At 43.3% G+C, this 22087-nt stretch overlaps 3 protein-coding genes and 1 non-coding gene across 4 annotated transcripts in view; 2 read left to right on the plus strand and 2 right to left on the minus strand.

The window, feature by feature from the left end:
* The window catches only part of LOC132020241 (putative tetratricopeptide repeat protein 41), a 71091-nt gene extending 67095 nt beyond the window's left edge, over positions 1–3996 (plus strand). Inside the window, exons 14-15 of the mRNA XM_059404447.1 lie at positions 3092–3221; positions 3321–3996. Coding sequence (XP_059260430.1) covers positions 3092–3221; positions 3321–3996 — 806 coding nt within the window. The remainder of the gene's footprint in view (positions 1–3091; positions 3222–3320) is intronic.
* Positions 2880–2988, minus strand: LOC132021003 (U6 spliceosomal RNA). The gene has a single exon (XR_009405190.1). It is a non-coding gene; the product is annotated as a U6 spliceosomal RNA (small nuclear RNA).
* A 1565-nt stretch (positions 3997–5561) lies between the features above and the next one.
* The window catches only part of NT5DC3 (5'-nucleotidase domain containing 3), a 62592-nt gene continuing 46066 nt past the window's right edge, over positions 5562–22087 (plus strand). Inside the window, exon 1 of the mRNA XM_059402223.1 lies at positions 5562–5843. Coding sequence (XP_059258206.1) covers positions 5642–5843 — 202 coding nt within the window. The 5' untranslated portion in view covers positions 5562–5641. The remainder of the gene's footprint in view (positions 5844–22087) is intronic.
* Positions 20467–21290, minus strand: LOC132020065 (small ribosomal subunit protein eS4-like). The gene has a single exon (XM_059404110.1). The coding sequence runs from the start codon at positions 21268–21270 to the stop codon at positions 20467–20469; it is 804 nt and encodes a 267-aa protein (XP_059260093.1). The 5' UTR covers positions 21271–21290.

Raw genomic sequence — 22087 nt, forward strand, 5'->3', positions numbered from 1 at the left:
TTCAATTTCAGTAGAATAAAGACTAGAAAAGGTTGTACTTTAGAAGAATTCTTAAAAGGACTGAGGATTATCTTCAGGTAAAATATCTTATTCTTTTTCCAGAGGAAATGGTAAAGATACCACTTAAAAAAAATATTAAGCAGTAAAAAAGTGTGTGTGTGTGTAGGGGAGGACTAGGAAAGCTTACCACTTAAAATCTGAGAACAGATTTTCAAGATAGTGGGTGGGACTGTCCCCCCCTCTTCTCACCTCTGATTCCCATTCCCTCCACAAGTTCACAATGGAGACTGTAACTGATGGTTCCTTCCTACCTATATTTTTATGGAAAAATCTAATAGGGAACCAATGCAGCAGGGAGAATGGTGTTCTCTTCACCCACTTCTAGAAGTTACGGTGCTTGAATCTCAGTAAATTGGCTTTGAAGCCCAGTTCTGCTGTTTTCTGGACATAACCTCCCTGAGTCTCAGTTGTCTTGCTGACCCAAAGGGGAAAATAACATCTGCCTATAGGGTTATTCTGAGGGTTGAATGAGAAGAGGTACACAGAGTAACCAACAGAATGCCCAATTAATGTTAGATTCCCTTCCCCTCCAGAATGAAGGGTTGAAGTGAGAAGAGGTTCAGTAATTTCTCTCCAGTTTAAATGAACCCATCCTGCCGTGTCTTCTCTGCTGGGTTGGGAGGGTGGGCCAGGCTGGGTATTGCTGCTGAGCTGGAACTCTAACCCCAAGGGAGGATGGGGTGGACTGGGGTTGGGCCTAAGGCAAGGATGTCCTTTCCTGGCAGCTACAATCAATGCTTGTTTCCAGAAAGAAAGAACTGGATTGTGTCTGAGGTCAAAGCTATAGATACAGGTCCAGAATGGATCCTGAGGGTAAAGGGGCCTGGGGAGCCAAGATGTTTGGCCAACAGGGAGTCTGAGGAACAGAAGCCTGAAAGGACCGTGGAGGACCTTGTGTCCTCCACCTTGTGTGGAGGACTGTTGTCTGTGTGACAACTCAGAACCTTTTAAAGGGCCTGGGGCAGAATGAACATTCTGTACGGCGTGGTTATTGGCCTCCAGAGGATCTCTGAGAATGGGTTCTTGTTCAGCTGCCACATGAGACATTCTGGCTTCCTTCTCCACTTTATCTTGTGAGGCTAGTTAAGGCCAGTGCAGTGTGGTTGTCTTGAACAGGGTAATTCACAAGTACACTCTGCTGTGCTAGATTGGGCCAACTGGGAACATCATAGGGAGTTATGAAAATAATTCAAAAAAAGGCAAAATAGCCACAGATTGCTAAGCAGAGCCAATAGCTACAACTCCCTACCAGATTTTGAGACCTGGGTTATGACTCATGAAGCAGAGAGACAGAGAGAGAACATTTCTGCAAGCAGAAGACGCCAGCTGGTAAAGAAGAAGAAGAAGAAGAACATTCCAGTATGAGGGAAGGGGCGGTTTAGTACCATAGTCGAGGACAAGGGCTTGGGGATGAGGATTGTTCTACCATGAACTGGACTGTTCTATCATGAACTGGAGGAAAACTGCATAGTTGGGGACTGAGATGGGGGAGAGACTTTTTACTTTATATCTTTATATATTTTAATTTTGAACCATGTGGATGTGTATCCTATTAAAAACCTAAATGAGAAAAAAAAAGACAAGTGATGATAGTTTATGGCTTACAGAATTACACAGGCCTGACAGATGACAATCACTCACGTAATTTACAGTTGTTACTATTATTATTAATACAAGGACACTGACTGGGCCATCTGCCAGTGGTTTTCACCATGATATGCCTTTTTTTTTAAGATTTTATTTTTATTTATTTGAGAGAGAGAGAGAGCACATAGGCAGGTGGAGGGGCAGAGGGAGAAGCAGACTCCCTGCTGAGCACGGAGCCTTATGTGGGACTCAATCCCAGGACCCTGAGATCATGACCCAAGCCAAAGGGAGACACTTAACTGACTGAGCTCACCCTAATATTTTTGGTGTAGTCTCTTTGCCACATATCCAGATTGACCCTATATGCACTGGCCTTCCATTATGTTTATAACCAGGGGTATAAATTCAGCTTCTTAAAGCAGCCACGTAAATGGATAAAATGAATTAAATGAGTACCACTAGTAAATTAGGTTGTAAAATATATATGTGTTTTTTTTTCTTTTAACACATTTTAGAGAATTATATTAAATTATTGACAGTGGCACCTGGCACTGTATAATGAACACCTACAGACCTTTACCTATATTCACTAGTTGTTAACATTTTGACCCTTGCATTCTTTCATAAACACACGTACACACACACACATATATATACACCATTTGAATGTTAGTTGCTGATATGTCACATCTGTAAATACTTCAGCTTGTGTTTTCCAAGTACAAGGACAATCCCCCACGTGACCGCAATACAATGCTCAAAGCTAGAAAATTTATGTGTGTAAACCTGGTGATTCACAGACCTCTACCCCTGGGGATAAAAATATATGTTTATAAAAAATAAAAACTAAAAAAATTTTTAAAAAAGAGACAAAAAGCTAGAAAATTTAACCAAAGCAAAAGGCTATTTTTCTAATGTGCAGTTTAGATTTCCATGTCCCTGAGTGTTCTAGTAAATGTTCTTTATAGTCACTTGTTTTCTGATCCAGAATCCTGTGTTAGATCTTCCATTGTATTTGGTTGTCTTCTTTTAGTCTAGAACTTTAAGTAGGCTTGTTTTGTTTTCTCATGGCATTGACGTCTTTGAAGAGTCGAGGTCAGGTTCTGCTTTACCCTCCCCGCCTCAGTGTCCTTCAATTTGTATCTGACTATTTCCTTATAACTAGACTTAGGTTAAATTCTTAGGCAGGAATACTACAAAAGATGATGTTCTGATGCCATCTTTCTTTTTTTTTAAACCCGGAATGCTTCATGAATTTGTGCGTCATCCTTGTGTAGGGGGTCATGCTAAATCTTCTCCGTATCATTCCAATTTTAATATCTATGCTGCCAAAGTAAGCACCCAATGCCATGTTGTATAATTTTTTTCCTACCCTTCTCTTTTACATATGTGAAACTAGGAGTGATTTTTAAAAATTCTAATATTTTTATTTTCAAATATCCAGCAGGTCAGTTATTGGTCAGTGACTCTGGTCATCACATCATCACTGAAGCAGTGGGCTATTTGTACAGATCGCTTGATTTAAGGGCGACCTACCTGGGATCTTCTCATTCATCAATCCATGGAATCCTGCAGTGAGTTTCTGTTCTGTGTCTCAACAAGAAAAGTGCTTCTGGTTATTCACCTTAGATATGTGACCTCTTGACAATTTTTTTTTTTTTAATCTTTTGCAGGCTGCTGAGGGAAATTGAATGGATCAGAAGTAGGAGATGTTGGTCTCAAGGCATGAACCGGCAGTTTTCTGAGGTTTCCAGGAATGGCACCTCATTATGGGACCACTTGCTTAAATTAAACTACCACAGTGCTCAAAGTTCTAATACAGTGAGCTCTGCAATATGCATGAACACAGATAAGCTACAGAGAGCTAAAAGCATGGACTTGGCAACTCATACAATTTCAGATAAATCAAAATGTGCTTCCGGAAAAGGGAAAAAGGTCTTGAGACCCATTATTTCCGTTTCTATTGAGAAGATCCCACAGAAGACACAAAATAATCTTGAGCTATGGAATGGCCCAGAGAAAGAAGCTTCACTGAAAAAGCAAGATTATTCCTCTAAGATCTTATCTTTGGGTAAAATGGATGGTGTCATTAAGTTTTCACGGCAAAGGATCTTGTCAACTAAAGGCAAGAGTGAAAAAGGCCAAATCACCACAATTTACAGGCATCCCTTGGTAGTAGGATCTTTTAATACAAATAATCCCTGGGAATCCATATCTGAGTTCATATCAGAAAAGTGGCTTTTTCATAGCCCAGACTACAGTTCAGTTTCCCAGAAGAGTTGTTTTGAGGGAAGACCTCACTTTGAAACCAAATTGTTGAAGACTTCACATGATACTAATAAAGTATAAAAATTATCATGGGCTTTTTGTGTCTGTAATTTCTTTTTAGCTGTCTTTGTTTAGAACTCTTTGAGGAGATATTTTCTCTTATAACTTAGAGGTGATGATAAAGTCTAGGGTTTTGATCTTTTTTAGCTCTTTAAAATGTTGTAATAGAGCTTAGCTAAAAAGAACAATTTTGATGTGATTCACATTTGTATGGTAGGTAGAAGAATGTTGCTCTTACTGGGTTCCGTGTCTAAAAATATGCTAAAGCAGTGCTATTAAAGTTCTAATTATGTTACAATTATGTTGCTATAGTTTATTTTGGATTTATGAATTGATTTTCCATGTAAAAACTTATTATTGCAAGCACCAACACTTTTTTTAATGAAACATGAGTAAGAAAAGATAAATTGGAATAAACCAAAACCGCAAAGTAAGTTTAGTGTCCCAGAGTCCATGGGTTTGATATCTGTTTTAAACGTAACAAGTGCCTCTCACCAGTGATTTTTTACCCATTAACTGTTAAGGATTACTTATTGATTACCTCATCACCCAACTAAATCCTACATACTATGTTAGGAAGCCAAACGGGAGAATGGACTCAGCTGTATGACTTCAGGATAATTAGTTCACTTCTCTTCGCCTCAGTTTCATTAGTTATAAAATGTTAGAAATCCCAGCGCCTGCTTTTCAGGATTGCCGAGAGGATTGCATTAGATAATGCACACAGCGAGCCTTTAATGAACAGTAGTTGTTCTCTGTAACGGTCTAACTCAGAGGCCACCTTGTTCCAGGAAGCATCCTCCCACCCCTCCAGCCCACAATTTAAACATACGTGAACGCTTGGGTTGTTTTAAATCGTGTCCTATTTCACACACGGCAGGCAGTGTGGTCTCCCAGGCCGTGTGCCAGCCTGGAGAGTTTTCCCTGCCCTCCACCGGACACCCTGCTCATCGGTAATCACAGTAACCAAGAGCTTGGGAAGTCCTCTCCGTTCAAGGATTCTCAGCCGGGTTCTGGGTGGGCAGCATCGGTCTTGCCTGCAGCAGCCAAGTCGGCTTCAGCCACACAGAAATGACGCATGCGGGGGTTACTGTTTGTTTTTGGAGGAACCACAATGCACAGGACAGGTGCAGCCTCGCAGATCTGGAGGAAGACAGGTGCACCGCCCCTGTGAGCGCGAGCCAGAGCCGGAGGAGCAGGGTGGCGGTGTCCTGACGGCCTCCCTCTCCAGCCAGGAATCCCTGGAGGGGCACTGTCCTTTTAGGCTCTGCAGTGGGCTGGGGCGGGTGAAGAAGATGACCTTCAAACACATCAGCCCACATATGGGACCTGGCCCAGTTGGTCCCTTACGGGAGGCACTGGAAAGATCTAAGCCCGGGGATCCAGGGTCTTCCCAGACCGGCCCCCGCCCCCGTCTTTCGCGGGGCAGAGCCCGGCCCCGACGCTTGTCTGGTAGGACTGGGCCCCGCCCACGTCCCCGCCCCGCGCCGGAGAGGCCCCGCCTCCTCCCCGCCTCCGCGGTGGCTCCGCCCCCGAGGCGGCCAAAAGGGCGGGCCGCGCCGCCGCCACGTGCTCCGACGCAGGGAGCTGCCAGCCAGCGGTCTGAGCGCAGGCGGAGCCCTGGCGTCCTGCTCCGGGTGCCACTCGCAGCAGGGCGGCGGCAAGCATGGCCACGGCGGCGGCCGTGGCGGTGGCCCGTGGGGCCGGGGCGAGGGCGGCGGCGGCCCTGTGGGGCGGCTGCGGGAGTGTGGCCCGGGGGCGGCCGCGCGCGGGCCCCGCACGGCCCTTGTGCACAGCCCCTGGGACGGCCCCGGACATGAAAGGCTACTTGTGGGAGCGCTACCGGGAGGCGAAGAGGAGCGCGGACGGTGAGTGCGGCGGCGCCCGCGGAACCTCCGGTCCCTGGGGGCCCGTCGCGGGCGGTCGGCGGGGAAGCGGGCGGCCTCCGACCCGCGCCGGCCGCGCTGCCGACCTCTAGGGCACTCTAATCGTGACCCTCGGTCGCCCTCAGTTCCAGCTGCGGCGACATCTCTGCAGTGCGATTCCGGGAAACGCGGAAAAATGCGCCTCCAGAAACTTTATAAATTTGCTTTCTCCTGTCGGGAAAGCAGTTTTATAAATTCTTGCGATTTTTAACCAAAAATTCGCATCGGAAGCGCTTTGGTCTCCATCGCTTGGGAGACAGCGGCCCCCACGCACACCGTTAGGTATTGTTAGTAACCCGCAGTAATAATAGAAACAGCCGGAGTCCGGCAGGCGGCGAGTTCCTCCGGAGCTGAGCTGCCAGGCAGGTGGCAGTGGCTGGAGTTGATTTTCCTATTTTTTTTTTTTTTTGGTTCTGTTTCTTGTGTGTGGTTTCGGTTTGTTTAGTTTTCTGCTGTGTTTGAAATAGGAGAGGTCCCAAGTTGACAGTGTTCTGAGTTGTGTACTAACTTAATTGAGGAGGGAGTTCCAGGGAGTGACTCCTTAGTTGCCAGGGGAACATAAAATCAACTTGGTTCTGTGGTCAGTAAGGGAGATGGGCAGAGGCAGAAAGAGGCCTCGATAAATAATAGGGCCAGGCACACCGACTGTCTGCTTGAATTTTAATATCTACCAGGGAATATTTGTGCCACATCCGCGTCCTGTAGATGGGAAAAGCAAGACTCAAGTTTAAGGAACCTGGCCAAGGTCACACCTTGACCTGGGGTCTTGTCTCCGCCCCTAACCCTCCGTCCTGTTTCCTGTGCTGCCCTACCTGCCTGGTGCTGCTGCTTTCAAGGAAGATTTAGAATTGAAATATTTGTACTGTTGCTGGGAGTGAGGTGGGGTGGAGATAGCAAGTGGTGATAAGAAGACGATTTGGTGGGAGATCACATTTGGTAGGATCACATTTTCAGTCTTCTGGCCAGAAGTCAGTTTAATGAAAGAAAACAAGGAGTTCTTTTCACCCACTGGGATACTTTTCTGAGGGAACTCAAAGAGACTGGCAATGCAGACTTCTGTGAAATAGCGCTTTTTAGTTTTCCTTTGCTCAGAGTTAAAATGTGTACCGTTTTTTGAAGTAGTTGTGTGGTAACGGTGGAAAGAAGACTGGCTTTGCAGATGCTGGAAATGGCAGATCTTAGATGAAAGAAATATAGAACATCTACCTCAGCTTTAAGACTTGAAAGACGTAAATTTTTTTTTTTTTAAAGATTTTATTTATTTATTTGAGAGAGAGGGCTCGTGGGCATGGAAGGGGGTAAGGGCCGAGGCAGAGGGAAAATCAGGCTCCTGACTGAGGAGGGAGCCAGATGGGGGACTCAGTCCCGGGTGTCTGCAATCATGACCTGAGCGGAAGGCAGATTCTCAACTGACTGAGCCACCCAGATGTCCCGCAAGACATTTTTTAATTACGATAATTGTTTATTTACATGCAGTTGTAAAAATTAATACAGGGCGATCTGGGATACCCTTTACCCAGTTTCTCCCAGTGGTAACATTTTGCCAAACGATGATGTATTCTCTCAAGCAGTATATTGATACTGACCCATTTCACAGATCTTAGAGTCCTCTGCTACTCCTTTACTTGTGTTTGCCTATTTAGTTCTATACAGTTTTATCATATGTATGTTCAAGCATCCAGCTCTACGGGCAAGATACAGAATAGATCTTTACAAGGATCTCCCACATTAGCTATAGAGCCACACCCCTGCTGCTTTGTGTAGTCTCTGGGAAATTATCTGTTCTCCATTTCAGAAGTGTTCTGTAGAAGGAATTATGGAGTATGTGACCTTTTGGAATTGGCTTTTGAGACTGAGCATAATTCTCTGCAGAGCTGTCCGGGTGGTTATCTGTATTGTATCCATAGTGCGTTTTTTAATTGCTGAGTAGCGTTCCATGGAGGGCATGTACCACAGTTTAACCATTCTTCTTTGTTTTGTTTTTTTAAACTACAGTGAACCACTTAACTATGCTTCACACACTAAGGGATATCTGGATTGCTCCCAGTTTTTGACTATTATTAGTCTGCTGTAAACATTTGTGTATTGGTTTTTCTGTGAACACATGTTTTCATTTCTCTAAATGCCATTGTTCAGTTGCATGGTAATTGTATGTTTAGTTTTATAAGAAACTTCAGGCCGCGTGGTCGCCATTCTTCGTGAAGCTTCAGTTTCATCATCTGTAAAATGGGATGCCGGTAGTACTGCGTTACAGGGTTTTTTTTTTTTTTTTTTTTAATTTAATTTTATTTATTTATTTGAGAGAGAGCATGAGTGAGGAGAAGGTCAGAGAGAGTGAAGCAGACTCCCCATGGAGCTGGGAGCCTGATGTGGGACTCGATCCCGGGACTCTGGGATCATGACCTGAGCCGAAGGCAGTCATCCAACCAACTGAGCCACCCAGGCGTCCCGCGTTACAGGGTTTGATGAGGAATGAATGAATCCATCCATGCAAGGTGTGTAGAAGGTGGGTGAGACAGTGGAAGTGTTGGGTGAGAAAGATGAGCATTGGGCCAGAGTTTGGGTTTTGGGGTGTGATAATTAGAGTGAAATTTGGGGTATGACAGCTCGGAGGAGATTTTGGAGATTTAATTACCTCTGTGAGCTCAGGTGCAGGTTACTTTTCTCTCTGACCTCAGTCTCCTCACTAGTAACCTGGGATAATGTGGGGATTTTCAGCACGGGCTTAGCACCCAGCAGGTGGACAGTAGTTAGTAGCTATTATTATTAGTTACTAAATAACTTACAGTTTTAGACAAATGTTTAGTGAGGGGTGGAGGTGGGTTATTTAGCTCTAGGGTCTAGGTCCCTAAACCTAGAGGTCAGCTTGGGGGAGTGCTAAACTTGACCAAGACACCTGATCTCTCTAGCTTCGGTGTCTCTCTCTGTAGAATGAGGCCACTGGACTAAAGACTGTGTAAGCCTTTTCAGGTGGTACAGGCCTGTGAAGCAGGTATTCTGTGTGTCCTGTCCCCATCTTCATGCCCCCAGTGCATACTCGCGAGGTCCCTGTCTCACCCCTGAGAACACAGAGACTTTCATTCGGCTTTTCTTTCCTTTTTCACCCTGTCTGGGGCTGCAGCATCCCCATTGGCCCTTCCTGAAGACTGTAAGAGTATATACATCCCCGCTTGCATGCGTTTGTTCAAGAATTTATTCAGCACTTAGCCATGGACTTAAAGGCTGTTGATTCAGACAGGCAGGTCTGAGAGTGAGGGGCCCACAGAGGGTGAGTCCCTGCCTGCACCAACTGTGGGACTGCCGACACATGGATGGGGAGACTGATAACAGATAAGTGACAGCCAGCTTGGGGGGAAAAAGAGACCCCAAGGGCTTTGCCATTGAGCAGGTGGCTGTTCAGGTACACAGGGGATGCGGAGAAGTGCTAGGGGCTGATACCTGAGCTGTGTCTGTAGGAATGAGAGGTCAGAAAAAATACAATAATCAATCAAAAACATGTAGGGCTTTTTTTTTTTTTTCCAGTTTAGAAGAGAAGAAAAAATTGTTTTTTCTCATATTTAGTTATTGCTTTTTGGTCATTGGATGTCTTGCCTAATCCAAACAATCTGCTCAGGTGTCTTCTCCTGGAAGGGTCTCCCAGAATGCAGCCTGTTCAGGGAAGAGATGAGTTTTACCCTTTCTCTCCCGCACCCCCCCGCCCCCGTTTTAATTTTATTTTAATTTGGGCGCCTGGGTGGCTCAGTGGGTTAAGCCGCTGCCTTCGGCTCAGGTCATGATCTCAGGGTCCTGGGATCGAGTCCCGCATCAGGCTCTCTGCTCAGCAGGGAGCCTGCTTCCCTTCCTCTCTCTCTGCCTTCCTCTCTCTTTGCCTGACTCTCCATCTGCTTGTGATTTCTCTCTGTCAAATAAATAAATAAAATCTTTAAAAAAAATGTTTAATTTTATTTTAATTTATTTTTTTACATTTTTATTTCTTATTTTTTTAAGAGTGAGAGAGCACGTGCATGAGTGGGGTGGGGGGGTGAGGGACAGAGGGAGAGAGGGAATCTCACGCAGCCTCCTGCCTGACATAAGACTTAATCTCATGGCCCTGAGATCATGACCTGAGCTGAAATAAAAGATGGACGCTTAATGCACTGAGCTACCCACGTGCCCCAGCTCCATTTTTTTAAGGTTTTTTTAAAAAAATAAACTTTATTTTTTAGATCAATTTTAGATTTTGATTTCTCTAAATCATATCCCAGTTTCCCCTATAATTAACCTCTTGTATGACTAAGGTAATTTATAACAGTTAGTGAACCAATATCAGTACCTTGTATGTATCAGTGTTAACTAAAATCCATATTTAAGTCAGATTCCCCAAGTTTTTAACCTAATGTCCTTTCTGCTCCAGGATTTCTCCCAGAATAGCACACTACATTTAGTCCTCCTGCTTCCTTGGGCTCCTCTTGGCTTTGATGGTTTCTCTGAGTGTCCCTGTGTTTGATCACCTTGACAGTTTTGAGGAGACATGGTCACATATTTTGTAGAATGTCCCTCATTTGGAATCTCTTCCTTTTTTTTTTTTTTTTAACTTGAAGAATTTTGGAAGTATAATATTTATGCATCTTGTGTCTGACATAGCTCACAGGGAAGGGTTTTCATATATTTGGGGGAGAAAAATTCTGGTTTATAACCTCTAGCAGAGTTTTCCTGGAGAACCATGGTTCTCAGCTGGAGTCAGGGGTGGGGGGGGGCATTTGGCAATGTCAGGAGACCTGTTTGATTGCCACAGCTGGGGCCCAGGGGGTGCTGCTGACTTCTAATGTGTGGAGGTCCAGATGCTGCTAGATAGTCTGTAATGCACAGAACAGTCTGTAATGGACATGCACAACAAAGAATAATCCAGCCCCAGATGTCAGTAATGCCAAGTTTGGGAAACCTTGTCCAAAAATGGGGAATTCTAAGCAATCCTGTGTGATGATAATTTAAAGGGATGGAGATTGTTGTGTTGGTCTGTCATTGCTCGTTATGCTGCACCTTGTGCCCGTCTTCTTTGAACTTAATCCTTGGCCTGCCGTGTGTGCTCATCAGATAGCCTGCTCTGTGAGGTGCACAATGGAAGCATTGCCACTTGCCTGGGCCGGGGGTGGGGATGGTGCTCCAGTCAGGCATTTGGATACCTAGAGCCTTCCCCCTGCCCGGCCCCCCCCCCCCCCCCCCCCCCCCACCTTAGACATCATCGCAGAGCCTGGTCTGTTTAGAATGTTGGGCGGCTTAGCTGGGGCTGTGAAGGGTATTAACTTGGTGGAAAAAAGTATGGAGATTAGTGTGAAGTGTTAGAAGCTTTTACAGGGTGTTGAAGGATTTATTCAGAGTTCTTGGTTGAGAGTGTTTGATTCTTATTCAGCAATTATGTATTTAGTGAGGACTATATGTGGGACAGTGATATAAGCTTAGTTTATAGAGAATAAACATAAAATGCAAATCCTTCCCTCAAGGAACTGTAGTGGGTTAAGGAAACACCTTAATGAGGCAATTTTAAGATGAGACCAGTGTTTCTTAGACTGTGTTCCACCAACTTCTGAGAAATATGGTTAAGGAAATGTTGAAAATATATGTTAAAAAAGTTTTTTTTTTTTTTTTAAACAGGTAGGCTTATCAGATTCTTTAAAATGCATGAACCTCCGAAAAGGAGGATATAGGTGTAGCACCCCCCAAATAAATTTGACTGTGGAACCCCTTTTTGGAGGTAATAGTTCAAAATAAATGTTCTAAGGATTATACTTGGGAGGTTCAAATAATAGGTATAACAAGATTATATGTATATTAATAACACCCAGAGGTGCTTAATTGTACAACCTTATGCTTTTTCTTTGTAACAGGGATATAGAATAAATGGAGTCAGGGTCTCTTTGACTATCTGGGGAAAGCTGTGTGTTCTGTGTTTAGGAAAATATGCAGATTTGACAGTTACACACAATGTAAGCGCACACAGACTCTTTCGTGAATGGTTTCAGGCGGTTTCTGTAACATCTCAGCTTCATCCAGTGAGCCCAGCGCCCATCGATCCCTCTGTTACCTTATGAGAGAGCGTGTAGGACCGCCTTGAGGACTCAGCAGGGACTATCTTCTGGGTTAAAATTTGCATAGAAGATCAAGAAGTCTGGCATGCCTGGGTGGCTCAGTGGGTTAAAGCCTCTGCCTTTGGCTCAGGTCATGATCCCAGGGTCCTGGGATCGAGCCCCGCATCGGGCTCTCTGCTCAGGGGGGAGCCTGCTTCCCTTCCTCTCTCTCTGCCTGCCTCTCTGCCTACTTGTGATCTCTGTCTGTCAAATAAATAAATATAATCTTAAAAAAAAAAAAAAAGAAAAAAAAAGATAAAGAAGCCTTGACTGGAGCAAGACATGTTTTTGGCCTGACTTTTACCTTTGAATGTTGAGATTTTCTGTAACTTGTGGAGGTGGCGGGGTGATCCGTCAGGAAGGCGCAGGGAGTAGTGATCTAGAATTCATTGTCCTCATTCACCGGGGCATCCCGGGTAGCATGAAGAGGAAGCGAAAGAAGATAAAATGTAAAAAGATTAAATGATACTTATGTTGCCAGCTTTTGAAGGAAAGTAGAATCTTGAAAATTTGAGTAGTTCTGTAACTGTGAGGCACATCAGAATCATCTGGGGAGCTTGTTTAAACATGGAGACTCCGAGGCCCTGGCTCTGGGGATTCTGATTCCTCAGGTGCGGAGCATGGGCCGAGGAAGCTGTATTGTTCCTGGGCTTAGAAACCAGTCTTTCGTTGAACTCTTGAAGAAATGTGGAAGCACACATATCTTCTGTATTTTAGAGTTGTTCTTTTGGATCTTGGTTTCCAGCAATCAGGTAGATTAGATGGATAGTTTAAAAATCTCTTTTGTATAGAATGTGCTGGAAAAATGACAAAGAATATTCTTTGAATGTGTAACTGACCTTCGAAAAACTGAAGTAAAATGGCAGGGACTAAAACCAAAGGGTGGTGAGCAGCTCTGAAGGTGTTGCGGGAGCATTTGTGGGGTTTTGTTAGCTGTGCCTGCTGAGAGGGGAACACACACACACACACACACACACACACACGCACACACACACACACACATTCTGTCTCTCTCTTTGTCTTTCTCTGTTTCCCTGTCTGTCTTTGTGTCTCTCTCTCTGAATCTCTTATAACTCCAGACCCACAGAGAGCTACCTTCCACGCAGGAAGGCAATAGGGAAACGTGTCTGCCTTGGTCTCTGCTCTACATATTTCCCTGTGTGTGGGAGGCTGTGGAAGTCCTATGTGACCTTGTACTCACAGGCTAGTTCTCTCATGGGTTTGGGTTTGAATTTAGTCTGCTTGCCTGGTCTGGTTATCTCAAGGTGAGAAGTTAACTAAAAGTGGTCCCAAGATGATACTGTCTGGGATTCTTGATAGAAGCAAATATAAACTCCTCCTGTGTGGCTAGACCTTCAACCTGGGCCGGAATGGAGAGCAAAGATATTGATAGACATGTGAGGAAATCCAATAAATATTGGCAGTATAGAAATCAGGTCAAAAGAGAGTAGAAGAGAGGAGGTAAAAGAACGGGAAAAAGCAGGAGGTATAAAATGTGGTGGTGGAAGTCTTTCCAGATATATCAGTCATCACCGTAAACTCAGATCCAAAGATGGATTGTCAGTTCAGATATAAGACAAAATCTACCTGCATGCTGTTGGAAGACATTCACCCCAAAACAAAGATGTAGAAAGGTTGGAATTAATGGGAAAAGAGATTTTGGGCAAATGCTAACTAAAGAAACCCAGCAGGTGTTAATATCAAACAAATACTGAAATGATACTGAAAGAAAATAATGTTTACTCTAGGAGAGCTGCAAACTATAGTTCATGGGCCAGATCTGGCTTGCTCTTTTTGTATATTAAATTTCATTGGAACATAACCACACCCATTCATTTCCATATGTTTGGTGGGGGAGGTGCTCCTTCTGTGCTATGAGGCCAGAGTTGGGTAGTTGCGACAGAATGTATGGTCCGTGGACACAGCTCAGATTCTTTGCAGACAGTGTATGTTGTCTCCTGAACAAGAGCTGACTCTCACAAAAACAATCCAGAGAATGTCTATATATAAAAAAGACAACAAATAAGTTGCAGTTGCAAGCCAATTTTTAAAGATTTGAAAACACATGAAAGATACTATAGATCACATACAGGGATACACACGTATGTGCTAAAAGTCTAAAATGTAGGAAAATGATGAACACCAGAGTCAGGGTAGTGGTTACCTCTTTGGTGGAAGGAGAATGCAGGTGAAGATTTAAGAAGTTTATTTCCTAAATTGGATGGTGGGAATTATAGGTGTTTTTGTGTTTATCTTTCTACCTTTCTGTATGTCTTAAACATCTCAAGATGTATTCTTTTGTCTAGGTATATGATATTGATGATCCTGTGACCACAGGAAAAAGCAGCAAAAAAGATTTCAGGGAGAAACGTGCCACATAATAATTTTCACATTTTCAGGTAGGAAAGAAATTCCTAAAATAGGGAGAGAACCAAAGGACCCCTTAGAAGTCATAGAATCCAGTCCTTTGCTGGGAAAATGGAATCCCTTTTTCCATGGCTCTTATTAGTGGCCATCTGGCATCTGCTTGAATTTGCCATATGAGCACAGGCTGCCAATTTTATTTTGGATGGCTTGAGTCACAGAGAGTAATTCTAATTCCTCTCCCATATGCTCGCTGTTTAAATGGCGATCATGCATCATCACTGCCCCTCCCCTTTGACTTCATTACTTTGGAAGCTCGCCTTCGTCTTCAGTCTGGTTTGTTGATAGCTCTTGGAAAGTGAACTGTTGCGTACTGAGGACAGGAAGCTGCTTGTAGTCCGACTGGCTCGAAGCGAGGGGCGCCGCCAGCCCTGCCCTGCTTGGCCTGGTACTTCTGTGGGAACACCTAGAATCCAAGGCTGGGTTCATTTACGTGTGAAGTTCCCTTTCCATCAGGTCCCGACGTTGTCATTTCCTATATTGACACGATGCATTTTAGATGAGGATAAAAGAGGGGAAAAAAGCCTCTCCTCCAATTTTGTTTTTGAAGATTTTATTTATTTTTTGACAGAGAGAGGATGTATGAGAGAGAGAACACAAGGGGGCTGGGCAGAGGGAGAGGGAGAAGCAGACTCCCTGCTGAACAGAGAGCCTGATGTAGGACTCCATCCCAGGGCCCTGAGATCAGGACCTGGGCTGAAGGCAGATGCTTAATGGACCGAGCCAGCCGTGACTTTCCTCCTGAACTTCTTTGTGCGCCTGTCATACATTATTAGCAAGTGCTTAGGAGAAAAAAGGTAGTATTTTCTTTTTCTTTTATTTTTTAAGTTAGATACTGCATGTTTTAGTTAAGTGAGAAAGAGAGGCTAGCTGACTAATCAGCTGAGTACGAGATTTTTGTACTTCTGTGGGTTAGTCCTTACCTTTGGGAAATCCATCTTTTTCAGTTTACTAGGGTTTTGAGGAACTGTTTTATATATATATATATATATATATATATATATACACACATACATATATATGTATAAAGATTTTATTTTTTTATTTGACAGAGAGAGAGCACAAAGAGGCAGAGAGGCAGGCAGAGAGAGAGGGAGAAGCAGACTCCCTGCTGAGCAGAGAGCCCGATGCAGGGCTCAGTAGTAGGACCCTAAGATCATGATCTAAGCCAAAAGCAGAGGCTTAACCCACTGAGCCACCCAGGTGCCCCGGAACTGTTTTATATTAAGTGTATTTGTAAGATACATAAGCCTGATTAAAATTTTAATTTCATTAGAGACGTTAACTCTCTAATGTAACTCTGGTGGTTACAGGGATGTCCCTTTTGGGTAGGAACACCTACTTGAGAAACATGATTACTGTCAGTATCAGAGTGTTGTCTGAGTGTCCGTTTTCTTTAACAGTAGTTTTTGAGTATTGTCTGTGTGCTGGTTACTGTAACTGTAGCAATGGGCAAGGCAGGCGTAGCCTGAGTAGCAATTTTCCAGCATTTTGCTCACAGGACTCCTTAATACCCTTAAAATTCTTGAAGATCCCAGTGTTTTCCGGTTTACATAGATTATACCGATAGTGACTGTATTAGAAATTTAAAAATGAGAGACTTAAAACAGGTATTCCCCACTTCATTTAAAATAATAATAAATCTGTTAGCTGCTAATGTAAATGAGACACTTTTTGAAAGGTAACTATTTTCTGAAATCAAAGAACTTGAGAAGAATTCTTGGTTTCATGTTTTTGTAAATTTCTGCAATGTCTCAATTAACAGAGATGTCTGGAGTCTCAGATCTGATTCTGTGTTCAGACCACCGAGTTGTGAGACCTCATGTAGCCTCTCACTGTCAATTGGTGAGGGAATAAGAGTGAAAGAGGCAAATAATCTCTTTATTAAATTCTTAACTAATTCTTTGATACATTGCTGCAAATGTAGTGACTTAAAACTACACAGATCAGTTACAGTTTTGGAGGTCACAAGTCTGAAATGGTTCTCACCAGGGTAACATCAGGGTGTTGGCAGGACTTTGTTCCTTTCTGGAAGCTCTAGTGGAGAATGTTTTCTTGCCTTTTGTGGTTTCTAAAAGCTTCCTGCATTCTTTGGTTCATGGCCCCTTTCATTTTCAAAGCCAGCAATTTAAAAATGAAGTTGGAGCCTTTTTCACATCACATCACTCTGATGCTGAATCTTCTGCCTTCCTTTTTTACACTTAACCTTTATGCCTCGGGCCGCCAGGTAAACTAGCTTAATCTCTGTCTTGAAGTCTGCTGTTTAACAGCTGCAACCTTAATTCCCCTCTGCCATGTAAAGGTAACATACACATTTTAGAAATTAGGATGTGGATGTCCTAACCCACAGTATTCTGCCTGTCATCTTTAAGCAGTATTATAAAAAGAGTTTGACCCTCAGAGATCCCATGAAAGAGTCTGAGTATGTGGTTTCTGGGATTATGCCAGTCTAGGGAAAATATTAGTTGGAATGATGAGGAAAGGAGAGGTGACAGATATTTATGGGTCACCTGCTGTGTGCTAGGTACTCTGCCAGGCATTCGACCCACATTTTATTGTTCGATAACTGTGCCATCTGGGCTTACTTAACTTTCCAGCCTTTTTCTCCCCTGCAAACAGGGGGTAGCAGTGTTTTCCTTAGGATGTTCTTATGACCAGTCGTCAAGACAACAAGAAGTACCCACTGGACAGTATGTAGAAGGCATTGATAATTACTCCTTTTCTATGTCCTTAATACTTTAAAGAAAATTCTTGATAGCTCGCCTAGTGTTTGACCTTTTGATATGGCCAAATTTTCTAAGAAGTTTCTTCCATGAAACATATGGACTTTTCTTTTGAGCAGTTAAGTTTTGTTTTTCTTTTGTTGAAGTAGGCTCCACCCTCGGTGAGGGACTTGAACTCATGACCCTGAGCTAGAGAGTCATATGCTCTCTAGCTGGCTCTGAGCCAGCCAGGCGCTCCTAAGTTTGTTTCTTATTAAATGACTTCAGATTAGGTGTGATTGTATTTCAAATGTAATCAGATGTGGTTTTGTTTTTTGAACTTTAGGAAGCAGGATGGATTTCTACAGAGCAGTCAAAATTACAGATATTATTTACAGAATAATATGTGGTTTTAGCTTTTGGTAGGAGTAGTGTAAATGTCATGCATTGTTAATTATTCAGATGAGTAATAGTATTTGTCACGGATTGCTGTTCCTGGAGATGATGCCAAGTGTCTGAAGTAAAGGAAGAATGAAAGCTGCTTTTTAGATTTGTAGATAAAAATGACTTTTGGGATGCCACCTCCTCTGGAGAGGGCAGCTGTGCCAAGTTTCTTCTCCACTTGGCATCTTGCCATTTCTTGGCCTGTGATGTCGTTCACCACAGAGCTAGTGCTTTATTATTTACTCACTTACAGTCCCTGCACGGTTCTCTGTGTGGTGCCTGGCACATAGTAGGTGTACAGGAAGTGCTTACTGAAAAAATTCCTGAGGATCAGGTAAGTGGGAAAACCAGTTTACCAAAATTCTATGTGCTGTGTGATCTCATTTACAGAAAAGTCTAGAAAAGGCAAACAAGTCTGGTCAAAAGCAGAACAGCAGTTGCCTGGGGGTGGTCTGTGGTCAAGGGGCGAGGGTGGGTGGGTGGAATTCAGAGGGCATGAGGAAATATTTGGGGATATTAGATATACTTATTATCTTTTTTGGGATGGTGGCTTTGTAGGTGAATACGTATGTCAGACCTCATCAAACTGTGTACTTTATGTGTGATTTCTTATATGTCATTGCACCTTAATAAAGCTATCCAGTAAAGACAAAGAAATAAGAGAAGGACTCTGGGTTAGATTGGCTTGAAGGAAGGTTCCTCCCATAGGAGTGAGAACAGTGTGACACAGGGTGAATCTGGTGTTCTATCCTGGACCTCCTGGGGCGGCTGGAGGGGGTGCTGCAGGGTCCCAGAAGAATGCAGGATTTGTGTGTTTCGAGGTGGGGAAGGGTCATTTCTTATCTAAGCATTGGGTTGTGCTGGGCAGGTAACCCTATAATGTTCACCTTCGTAGTGAAAAGGATATCTTGATCACTTGGTACTTTGTCTCTGCATCTATTGGACTGATGCAGAAGTAAAGGGCTTTATAGTCGAATGGCTATTGGAGAAACTGGAGATCCTGGAGATGGTATTTTCTGGCTAAAAATAGTTGGATTCAAATCTCTAAGGTCTAATAGTAGCGCTGCTTTGAATCATCTGTCTCAGTCACGTTGTTTGCTCTACACTTTCTTCCCTTACTGTAACTAATTAGTAGAAAGGCTGTCAAGTGGTCACAACCATATAAAATCACGTTTGTTGCCAAGAACCATAACATTCTAAATGTTAACATGAAATTTGCATTATGGTCACATTGCTCCTAACACGTTGATTGTGTTAGGACAGATTCGCATTTTTAAGACAGGTGTCAATAGAACTGGCTGTCTTTGCCCAAGCCTTGCTGACACAAGGATGTTGCAACTTGACACAAGTGAAGTTTGCTAAGATAAAATCCTCTAAGGTAATTGTCTTTTCCTTATCATTGTCCTTGGCAATTACAACTGAGAAGTTCAATGTTTATAATTTGGTCATAGAACTTTGAGCTCACTTGCTGTGGAGATGGTGGAGGACATGTAAGTATGGCTTCAACTTAGGCACAAAAAATTCCTCTTTTTTTTTCATGTATTTTTAATCAATCTATACACCTACTTTATTTTTTTTTTTGAAAGATTTTATTTACTTATTTGACAGAGATCATAAGTAGGCAGAGAGGCAAGCAGAGAGAGAGGAAGGGAAGCAGGCTCCCCACTGAGCAGAAAGCCTGACGCGGGCAGGACTCGATTCCAGGACCCTGAGATCATGACCTGAGCCGAAGGCAGCGGCTTAACCCACTGAGCCACCCAGGTGCCCCTATACACCTACTTTAAAAAAAAGAATTATTCATTTTAGAAAGAAAAGAGTGCATGCGTGAATGGGGGGAGGGGCAAAGGGAGAGGGAGAGAGAATCTGAAGTAGACTGCCTGCTGAGCTTGGAGCCCATTGTGGGGCTTAGTCTCGTGAGCCTGAGATCATGACCTGAGCCAAAACCAAGAGTTGTATGCTTAACTGATTGAACCACTCAGGTGTCTCTATATATGTGTATATATATGTTTTTTAAAGATTTTATTTTATTTTTTCAGTGTTCCAAGATTCATTGTTTATGTACCACACTCAGTGCTCCATGCAATACATGCCCTCCTTAAAACCTACCACTAACTTCACCTAACCCCTCACCCCTCTCCCCTCCAAAACCCTCAGTTTGCTTCTCAGAGTCCACAGTCTCTCATGCCTTGTCTCCCCCTCCGATTTCCCCCAGCTCCCTTCTCCTCTCCATCTCCTCATGTCCTCAGCATAATCTCTTCCAGTCCCGTCCATGTTGCTACAAAAGTTGGTTATTCATCCTTTCTGATGGAGGCATAATACTCCATAGTGTATATGGACCGTATCTTCTTTATCCATTCGTCTGTTGAAGGGCATCTTGGCTCTTTCCACAGTTTGGCGACCGTGGCCATTGCTGCTATGAATATTGGGGTGTAGATGACCCTTCTTTTCACTACATCTGTATCTTTGGGGTAAATACCCAGTAGTGCAATTGCAGGGTCATAGGGAAGCTCTGTTTTTAATTTCTTAAGGAATCTCCATCCTGTTTTCCAAAGTGGCCGCACCAACTTGCATTCCCACCAACAGTGTAAGAGGATTCCTCTTTCTCCACATCCTCTCCAACACTTGTTGTTTACTATCTCATTAATTTTGGGTCTTCTAACTGGTAAAGGTGGTATCTCAATTTGGTTTTGATTTGAATCTCCGTGATGGCTAATGATGATGAACATTTTTTAAATGTGTCTGTTAGCCATTTGTATGTCTTCTTTGGAGAAGTATCTGTTCATGTCTTCTGCCCATTTTTTGACATGATTATCTGTTTTATTTATTTATTTATTTATTTTAAATCGTGCTGTATGACCTTTAATTAGGTATAAAGACTTCCAATCACTTCACCTAGGGACCATTCTGCCCGCTGCTCTGTTTGCCTGCCAGTCTCTTGTCTCTCTCTTCAGCAATGGTGAGGCGGATACCCTTTCCACGGGGAAGAGAAATCCATGGTTTGTTGCCTTTGCCAATAACAAAAATGTTGGAGAGTTGGGTGGCAAAGCTGTTGCCATTGGCATCTTTCACGTGAACCACATCAAATGAACCAGGGTGTCTCTCTGTGTTGGTGATCACACCAGTTCTTCCCAGGTTAGCACCCCCAGTCACCATACACAGATTACCAGTGTCAAACTTGACGAGATCAGTAATCTTTCCGGTTTCCAAATCAATCTGAATGGTGTCATTGACCTTGATGAGGGGATCAGGATAGCGGATGGTGCGAGCATCATGAGTCACCAGATGGGGGATTCCTTTTGTCCCCACAAAGATCTTTCTTACTTTGCACAACTTGTACTTGGCCTCCTCGAGTGTAATCCAACGAATGGCAAAGCGACCCTTGGTATCATAGATCAGACGGAAATTCTCTCTGGTCTTGTCAATGCTGATGACATCCATAAAACCATCAGGGTATGTTATATCAGTTTGGACCTTGCCATCAATCTTAATAAAACGCTGCATACAGATCTTCTTTACTTCATCTCCTGTTAGGGCATACTTAAGTCTGTTCCTTAAGAAAATGATGAGAGGGAGACACTCTCTCAGCTTATGGGGACCAGTAGATGGGCAAGGAGCAAACACACCAGTCAGTTTATCCAGCATCCAATGCTTTGGAGCTGCTACACGCTTCAGATGTTTCTTGGGACCACGAGCCATGGCTGCGCTAGGAACGAAAAGAGCGATTTCTGGTTTTTTGAGTGTTGAGTTTAAGGAGTTCTTTTTTTTTTTTTTTTTTTTTTTTTAAAGAATTTATTTATTTATTTGACAGACAGAGATCACAAATAGGCAGAGAGGCAGGCAGAGAGAGAGGAGGAAGCGGGCTCCCTGCTGAGCAGAGAGCCCGATGCGGGGCTCGATCCCAGAACCCTGAGACCATGACCTGAGCCAAAGGCAGAGGCTTTAACCCACTGAGCCACCCAGGCGCCCCAGGAGTTCTTTATAGATCTTGGATATCAGCCTTTTGTAGTGTCATTGCGAATATCTTCTCCCATTCCGTGGGTTGCCTCTTTGTTTTCTTGACTGTTTCTTTTGCTTTGCAGAAGCTAGCTTTTGATCTTGATGAAGTCTCAAAAGTTCATTTTCTCTTTTGTTTCCTTTGCCTTTGGAGACATGTCTTGAAAGAATTGCTGTGGCCGATGTAAAAGAGGTTTCTGCCTATGTTCTCTAGGATTTTGATAGATTCCTGCCTCATGTTGAGGTCTTTATCTCTTTCGAGTTTATCTTTGTGTATGGTGTATGAGAATGGTCAAGTTTCATTCTTCTATACATAGCTGTCCGATCTTCCCAGCACTATTTATTGAAGAGACTGCCTTTTTTCCACTGGATATTTTTTCCTGCTTTATCAAAGATTATTTGACCATAGAGTTGTGGGTCCATATCTGGGCTCTCTACTCTGCTCCACTTGTCTGTGTGTCTGTTTTTGTGCCACTTATATGTGTGTGTGTGTGTGTATATATATATATATATATATATA

The sequence above is a fragment of the Mustela nigripes genome, chromosome 6 (assembly GCF_022355385.1).
Source record: "Mustela nigripes isolate SB6536 chromosome 6, MUSNIG.SB6536, whole genome shotgun sequence".
In the NCBI taxonomy this organism is placed as follows: Eukaryota; Metazoa; Chordata; class Mammalia; order Carnivora; family Mustelidae; genus Mustela; species Mustela nigripes.